The sequence below is a fragment of the Egretta garzetta genome, unplaced genomic scaffold, assembly GCF_000687185.1.
Source record: "Egretta garzetta isolate BGI_Z169 unplaced genomic scaffold, ASM68718v1 scaffold46, whole genome shotgun sequence".
NCBI classification, from domain to species: Eukaryota; Metazoa; Chordata; class Aves; order Pelecaniformes; family Ardeidae; genus Egretta; species Egretta garzetta.
This window is the reverse complement of record NW_009260268.1, coordinates 142,997-152,098: the sequence shown is the minus strand read 5'-3', so window position 1 is coordinate 152,098 and position 9,102 is coordinate 142,997. Positions and strand designations below refer to the sequence as shown.

Genomic DNA, 9,102 nt, shown 5'->3' with positions numbered 1-9,102 from the left:
GCATGGCCCGGATTAGGTACCTCCGCGCGGCTGTCTCGGGATTTTACCTGTGGGAAGCCGCGGTACTGCTCAGGTGAGTTCTCTTCTTTGGGGAAGCAAAGGTCCCCCCGCCGGGCGGCTGGAACGCCCGGGACTCGGGCAAAGAGCAGCCGCGGTCCCTGCCTGTCCTCACCACCAGCGCCCGGCTACCGTCGGCAGCCAGACCGTGGGCACGGAAACTAAACGCCTGGGGTCCACGCTTTGCGAACGACTTTATTGCATTGCCTCCAACCTGATTTTGCGTTTTGCAGGCTGAAGGCTGTGTGTTTCCTTCGTCTGCTCACAGTTAGGGTTTCCCTATTTGATCTGTGGATTTTATCACTGTTCGTAGCAGGAAATGTGACGTTAATGATCTTGAAAATTCTTCAGGTGCAAAGTGTCTGTATGTAAAAGTTACAGAAGATAATCCGAGTTGGGAGTATATAGACATATTTGTTACTATCAGTTCGTGCCAGTAGAAGGAAAATCAGGGACTGGGTTAGGTCAGAGAAGTCTTATACAGAAGCAGAAGAAATGATAGCTGAGTGAGCAGAGGATATGGTCTACAGAATTTCCCTCAAGAGGGACAGCATTTGCTGTACCACTGGCCGTCTAGGGTTTGTTATGAAAGATAGCAACATATCCATAGATTATGACCTGAGCAGAAGACTGAGGTCCGTAGGGCTTTTTCTACTTTCTGCCCAGCACATATTTTCTAGCTAAAGTAATGTTACAATATCGATGCAAGCATTCTTTTAATACATAGCTCTAGAAACGTGGTGATAGCAGGCTAAAATAAACTTGAATCCTCTGTCTAAAGGTGAGGGGAAAACTTAAAAGGAAAAATCATACATGTAAAGAAGCAGATTTCAATGTCGTCATGTATTCACTGCTGATGGAGGGTTAACCATGCTTATCAACAAACTCTATCACAGTAAGAAGACTATGGCTTATAACATGACAATGCCAGACTACTTTAAGAATTGCATTCTTACCTGACAAAGATAAAAAAAGGAAAGTTAAGTTTGAAAAGAGAGAGTTTGGGGATGGTACATGTAAAGGGTTTGTAACCACAAAGTCAAAGCAGCAGCATGTAGTGCCCCACAACGATGGCACACTTTACAGGTGCTCACAGGTTCATAGCAAATCTTTCCTTTTTGAAGTCAGTTAGATGACCTTTTTTGTATCCACATATGTAATGTAAATAGTTTATAATGCAATTTTATTGTAATTGTGCCAAAAGAAAGAGCTTTGAAGAAACTGGGTCACATGGTATGGGATTAATTGACACTGGGAGGAAAGAGTATATGCACCTATATTACAGTTTAAATTTTCCAGTTACATTGAGTATTTAATGCTGAGCATAGATGACCAAACCCCTGTGTAGTGTAGGCAATACAAGCAGTACTGTGCTATTATTACTCTATTTCAATGTACTTGTAGAACTTAGTTTTCCTCTGCATATTATTTAAACACCATCCTACCATTGAATGATTCATCCTTTATTTTAATGATATAAAAACACATATTATATTCCAAGGGGAAAAAAAAAATCAAAAGTCACTTTCGGAAAGCATGTGTGAATTTTGCATCACATAATTCTGGTCTAACATTTAATTGTTTCAGAATGTATACAGGCATCTTATTTTGCATAAATTCAAATTATTCTGTTCAATGTCCAAATAATTGTTGTATTGCAATAGCCTTCTGCTCTTAAATTTTAATTTCATCACAATGAACATAGATGCTGTCCCACAGGACTATATAGTCTGAGAAAGACTTCAGAAAGCTGCTCAGAATCTATGTGTATCTTTGATATATAGCTCAATACAGACTGCTGCTGATTATAGGTCTAGCAATAATACCTGAGAAACCTGAGTCACTTTGAGACACACAGGACTCTTCTCCAGGCTTTAAAATGGAAAAAGTGTTAAAAAAAAAAAAAAAAAAAAAAAAAAAAAGGTTAAAATATTAAAGCCTGCAAAATCCCCAAGCTTCCTGGAGCCATTAATTCTAGTTCTTTCCCAACTTAACCCTTGTGAAATGATTTACAGTACAGCAAAGGGAGCAGGGAACAGTAGGACGCAGCTTCCACTCTGTAAGACACACAGACTCCAGCCTTAGCACCTATATAACACCCTCAATGAGAAGATGGATGCGTTGTGAATTTCTAGGAACAACCAAACCTTAAGTGTTTCACTTGCTCAGACATTATGGAAAAAAAATAACATCTGTTGTCTTACATCACGCAACATCAAAACTTTTCTGCTCTTCATTAACAAGCACTCAAGGCCGTGTGAGAAGACTGAAGGAACCTACAGGAAGAACCTTCAATTGCTGTCCAACAGCCCTGAGGCTGTTTAAAGTGATTGTTTAAATTACATGCCTGTGAAGATAGACATTTGGTTTTATTTTCAGTACAGGTCAAATAAAAACAAAAAGGATTTTTTTTTCAGTATAAAGTTACAGGCTTACTACTTTAACAAGTAAAGTGTCTGTATTGGCATGCTTCACAAGAGGAAACTGTACCTGATTTTTTTTTTAAATAATTTTTCATCCAACATCTAAAGGGTCTTCAAATTGAAATGATTGAAACAAGTTGTATATTTGTCATAGTAGGATGTAATTATTCATTTGATTTCTGAAAGACATTGTAGAGAGAATAAAACTTCCTTAATCATCTTTCATAATATTGTGCATGTTTGCACTACCAGGTCTTAGATTAATACCATACTGGTAATATATTAATGGATTCTAGACATGAAAAAACAGGGTTTAAGCACATAACACACTATTATGTTTTCAGTGATATACTTGAGGACTGGGATAAAAGCTAGAATCAGAACCCAAATAAAAAATTATTATTTATTAATGGCTGCCAGGACAAGACCCAGTGTGATATTAAGAAGAAGGTAGAGATGTAAAAATGAGGGTGGGGAAAATAATTTAACAGAGCCTAAAAATAACTGTAATTCACTACTAAAGCAGGAAAAGAAATATTTCTAAGATATGAGTTGGAATTATAATAATCTCTAAGACTGAGTATTCCTCTGTTTTCATTAAAGTAATAGTTTTAACAAAATTCCTCTGGATTTGCCTGGATTCCAAGAGGTCACGCTGAAAGCAAGATTGTATTTGTAAAGTCAACACAAGGATCATATTTCTGAGTCAAGTAGTTTTATGACAGCTCTCGAACTCGCAAGGGCACCAGCACAGCTCTGTTAGAACTACGCTCTCAGTAGTTCTCAGGGACTGGCCAGGGACTCTGCTTTCTCCTTAGAGTATAGTATAGGTATTTTACATGTAGACGTGTATGGGGAAAGCACAGGATGAAAAGGTAGGTGGCACTGTGGAAATGCAAAATAGATTCTCCCTATATGATACTTCTTTAGGTATCCCTATTAGCATAGGCCAAGAACCACGCTACAGTTAGGTTATTGCCTCTTTTCTTGTTCTATTCCCTGCCCCATTGGCCTTATATTGAAGGAAACAGTATCACAGAGACAGCTAATTGCACTTAGAGACCAGATTCTTGCAGAAAAACCTCCATGCAGCCTAACTCTGGGGCATGTCTAAGCTCACAGTTAACTGATTTTGAAATTATTCCTGCATTGCATTGCAAATTGATTTCAGATGAATAGCTTTAAGAAGCAGAAGTCAATATCCTTTAAGCCAGCATTAGTTCCTCCAAATAATGAAAAGAGAAAAAAACAGCAGCTAAAAAATATTAAATCTGACATACCATCACAAACATCACAAATCACAAAGATTTTCAGATGTTCTGATGAGACTTCAGTAGCTTCTTAATATGTTAAGAATTATACCTACAATACTATTCAAGAAATAAAAGTGTCTGCTAAAATCAGGATGTGAATAAAATAGTGTGTGAAAGAAAATGTAGTAATTCAAGATGAGAGCACCGAGGCACAATACCTTTCCTCAGCACCACAGGCTCAATTTGAAAAGATAGTTTCTGTGGGATAAATCTGTCAGCAGACTCCAGGTCCTAAGGAAAAAGGTTTGATATGTCTCAGAGAGCAGCAAGGGAAGGGAAGGTGAGCTGGGAGTTCAGAGTAACAGTGAAGCAGGCAGGAGCAGGGTCCTACCAACAAAGTCCGCAGTCCCACAGAACCTGTGCAGGAGCAGAGCAGATCCAGTCCAAACAACAGCTCAGATTGTCAGGCAAAGTTGGTAGCGATGAGGCAGGTCCAAGGTCAAGCCAAAAAGTCAGGTTAGTAGATCAGGCTCAGGATCAGAATTAGGAGGGTACAAGGCTGGGTGAAAGTGTACATGTACAGTAGCTCTCACAGAGACTGAGAGCATCTCCCCAGCACTCCTGGGGCAGAAGGGGGGCACAACGAAAGAAGAAGGAAACAAAGCAAAAAGAAAAAAAAACAGCTCCCGGGAGAAGAGGGGTGAACCCCTGCTGAGTCTTCTACAGCTTTTTATCAAACAGCTCTGCTTCAAAGCTGGGCTGCTGCATTATCGGAGCTGGCACTGACCCTGGGTAACCAAACCCCTGGGATAAAAGAAATGTGCTCAGGATCCCTACAAAATGTCAGGCTGAGAGCATCAGGCTTCCCTTGAAGGATGTACCCATAGGCAGGCATTGGACCTTCCAAAACTCAGACAAAAAGGAAGTGGGGTTTTTTTTTGTGACCAAGAATATGTAATTCACATTCTCTTGTATTTCAACTATACCAGTGAAAACAATGAAATCCCTTTGAACCAAATAGGAGTTTTGTCATGAGCACAAATTTGATCAGAACTTTTACCATCCATTCTTTATTTCTATAAAAAACCCAGTTATTTTTGTGACTACCATGTTGAGAAAGAATTATGTGGTTTTTTGAATTCATAATTTTAAAAACTGTAAGAAAATTAAATAACAAAGAAATTTCAATTAAAAATGTCAATTCTTACTGTGCTAGTGACATTTTCTTACTTTTCAACATCTCTTAATTCATTCTTAGCCAATTGATGCTAACAACTGAAAGCGAGTAATATTGTGAGCTAAGTGCTGTGGTTCTGTATAATGAAAAACGTAATAGCTCCTCTATCAGATTAATCTTGTCCAGACATCCTAGGAATCATGACAATTAGAGAAAATGAAAATTTTTATAAGATTAGAGCTTCTTATTTTAACAGATTTAGAATTCGAGCTTCAAATGACCTTACTGAGTGTTACGTAATAATACCTATAGGGAATGATTGCCTCAAATCAGCTTTTCTCAAGTAATGAACAATGAAGAGCCCTTCTGCCTGGTGTTGCATCTTCTCCTTTTTATTGCTTTTCCTACTGATCTTCATGATGTTTATTGGAAGGATCAGTAAAAGGAGATAAAAACTAAAAAGGAGTAGGTTTTCTTTCACTGCTAGGTAGACATAGCGAACAGATCAAGTAAAAGGCACCATTTTGAGGATGAGTATCCGCTACCAGCAGAAAGGGAACATCTCAGAGAGCAGGAAAAAACACAGCTAGAAAGTATGTGTAACAAGAATGCAGGACCAAATCAGGAGAATGAGAAGAACATCAGGAAGCAGAACATTCTGCCCATTAAAATCAAGAGAAATGAAGGTGAGAATCTTTGAGACTACTTTTTTCTAGCAGACTATAATCCAGTATTTATTATGGCTTCTGAAACAATATGAGCCTTCCTGACTGATGTCTTCAGATGCTGTGTCAATACAAATGCTAAGCAGTGTGACTAAAAAGAAAGAATGAAGGGAAAATAGTATAAAAATAGACAGCATGTTATTATAAAAGTATAAAGGAATGCATTTTGTTATTACTCTTCCAGACAAATAATGAATTGCTCTAACATTATTCAACAGCAAACAGGGTAATAATACTTGGTATACATTGCAGTGGAGTGTCGGGGCTATTTCCAGCTAGGAATTCCCCTAAGGAAGATCAGTCTTCTGCAACGTCATTACCGAAGTTTCTATTTGGTGACATGAAATATTGGCGAAATGCAATTTCTAAGGGAAACAGTCTGAGACCACAGAAAACATAAAAAAGTTCAAGAAGGCTCTGGCCCAAGATAATCATGTGGTCACCGAAAGGGCTGTTCAAAGAGTGGAGCTGCACAAGCAGTGGGGCTGCTTATCCAAATCAATGGCCATAGGAAAAAGCAAGCCAGCAGATTACCCTGAGACTGTTTCAGTGAAACAATAAGGTGAGTAGAAAGCAGACACAGGAGTACTAAATTATCTCAAACTGTGAGGTCGACTTAATTTCTGTTAACCTGTATGTGATTCTTACAGCTAAAACTAATCTAGGAAGGGTATCATAAGCAAAATCAGTACAGCTATGACATTTTAAAAAGCAAGCTAGTTTTTTTCCTTTACCTGATTAAAATTCAAGCTGCAGTTATAGCTCCATAACCAACTGTGTTAAGATTTTGCCCTTTGTTGCATTCCATCTCTGATATAAAATATATATAAAAATGGCTTTGATATAAAAAAAAAAGGAATATCCTACCCAACTCACCATTGCCTAAGGCTTCACATACTATGTACAGTTTGCATAGAACTCCACTATGTCTAGAACTTATCTCCAGTTTCTTATAAAATAAATTTTTTACCCTTTCAGAATTTTGAAAGGTAAAATATGAGCCTAAAGTAATCCTAAAATAACATCTCTGTGGATCCACAGGTACCAGATTATATAATTTCCAAGATGGCAGTTTAAAAATTTGCATAATTTTTACCAACAATTAACTTTAATTAACTTTAATTTCACAACTAACCACTCAGCAGAAATGTCTGGTGAATATGGCATGGTTTTTCAGAAGGCTGGGGTTTTTTTAAAGTTATTATTAGTTTACATCTTAGTGGGTGACTGAAGAGCTTAGAGACTTTTGTGTGAAAAGTAGGTGTATAATGTTCCGGGATACAGTGGGCGTTGATTATGAAAAAGATCCTTAGATTTCGTCCCACTAAGGCTTTTAATTTCATAAAGTTTTCAGAATGGCACTGTCATCTGTTAAATTCAGGAATGCACAGGAACGTCCATGCTCTGGGCTTATGTAAACTAAGATGTATTCATCTGCAGGGACCAACTAAACTTCCAGTTTTGTGAGCAACATATCTGCTGGCTAAGGGTGCCCTACTAGATAAATAAAATAAATGTCACAAACTTGATGGCAAAAGTAGGATAAAACTTTTCATGTTTTGAAGGGAAAAAATAAAAATTTTGAATTCAGTCATGACAAAAGCACTGACTTCACACAGCTATATTAGGACTAACTACAGTATTCTAAGGTAAATGTTAATTCTGTGCCTAAGCATCTATATAATGCCTCCATGAAGGGATGAGCACCTCAGCGATGTTTTTCCTGATGCTGTCTGGTCAGATCCATTACCTCTGACTCAGCAGTATTAGAACTAAAATCAAAGTGGGCAGATTTCAGCATCGCATCTGAACTACATCCCATAAAAGTTGTTGGTTTGTTTTTTTTTTTAAATCCATAGTGGTTTTTTTCATTGCTTTATTTTATCAGAAAGAATGCTTTATGCAAACTTACTTTTTTTTTTTTGGAAAAAAAAAGGGAGCAGATTTATCAGAGTGTGCAAGATTTATCAGAGTTTGCTTTAACTTTTAATTTGCAAGAGTTAAAATAAACTGTCTTCTCTTTTCCTTCAGTCCTTGCACACTGAAGATTGGATAGTGCAATTTTTTTACTACACAAAGTGACTGCACCCGCTTGAGACAGTAATCTGTGATTACAAAAAGTACAATACAGTAGAGAACTGGAATTAAAAATGCTATTTGCAAGCAGTTTCTCCATATATGCATTAAAATTTTGCCTCCAAAACTTAACCCAAAATTCTAACACTGTGCAAATGAACTCTAAGAACACATCTGTCTTCAACTATTTTTGCTGTTCCTGTACACAGACCTTTGGATGTAAGAGTACTCAGATTTTCATCTGTAATCAAAATGTGAGCACAAATGCATTTGTTCAGATTCAGTATCTTGCCTGTAATAAAGACCGGAATGCATTCAGTCATGGTCCTCCCTTCACCCAGCATATTTCCATTTGTTTATATGAAACTTATAAGACTCAGATGATAATTAAGGGGGTGCTGGATATGTGGAATAAGCAAGACCAAGCAAAGGCAAAGCATGTGTCTGAGGGGAAGTTTAAACACCACTTCTTGTCGGTGAAAGAGAATGCATGGATGTGTAGTGTACCAGGATAATTTTGGTGGAAACATGAAAGGCTAGCAGCACTGTTTTTTAACCTTCACATTATTTTCTTTGACTTATTCAGTAAGGAATATGCTTCAGTGCATGCATTAGGAACCCTGGGTTCTGTCATTATGCGGCATGAATCCTGCCACTCCCATCATCACCCTGAAGCTCAACCCTGTTGTTCCTTAAAGAAAGTCTTATACTGAATTATTATAGTGTTGTTTCTGGATAGACTGAATAAAAAGGAAAAAATTTCTTAATCCATGTATCTCATGTAAATGAACACAGCTGGTTGAACATCACCATTCCTGTCTCAGATAATTCCAAAGCTCTGAAAGGATGCTATTGCTTTTTCAAAGCATAAAAGGAACTTTAAGTTGCAGAAAGCAGGAAAAAATCTCTGCCATTTCTGTGGGGGAGATGTTCAGAGAAGTTTTGAAAATTAGAATCCGAGACCCCACCTTCAGTTCCCATCAACATTAGAAAACTGATCGTGGCTGACAGAATAGAAAGGACACTGGGCAATATTCCACCCAAGCCTGCCAGCATTTCATTAACACAACACTGAAACAGATATGTTTCTGTAAAGCTCTATTTCGAGAAATCAGTATTTTTCAAACTAGAAATATTTTGTCTCAATTGAAAATTCTTAATCAATAGTAATAACACAGTATCTACTCTATAATTAGCTGACTAATCAAAATAAACAATCTTGTGAGAAGTGTTTTGGGAGAGAACTTTTTATAGCACTGAGTTCTATTTACTGAGAAGTTTTGACTTGTCTGGGCTGTAGTGGCTGTTTGTTGAAATACTTTATTTTAAGGTGAGTGACTCTTCAGGCTATATTCAGTTTTTCTCTAACTGAACTTATATCTTATTAAACT

At 37.4% G+C, this 9,102-nt stretch overlaps 1 protein-coding gene across 2 annotated transcripts in view; it reads left to right on the top strand.

Moving 5' to 3' along the window:
• Positions 1-9,102, top strand: part of GLRA3 (glycine receptor alpha 3) — a 90,781-nt gene that overhangs the window by 1,049 nt on the left and 80,630 nt on the right. The window contains exon 2 of one of the 2 annotated variants that reach the window (XM_035897808.1): positions 1-73. This exon is cut by the window's left edge and continues 2 nt beyond it. In XM_035897808.1, the coding sequence (XP_035753701.1) occupies positions 1-73 (73 nt within the window). The remainder of the gene's footprint in view (positions 74-9,102) is intronic. The other variant, XM_035897809.1, reaches the window with a different exon arrangement.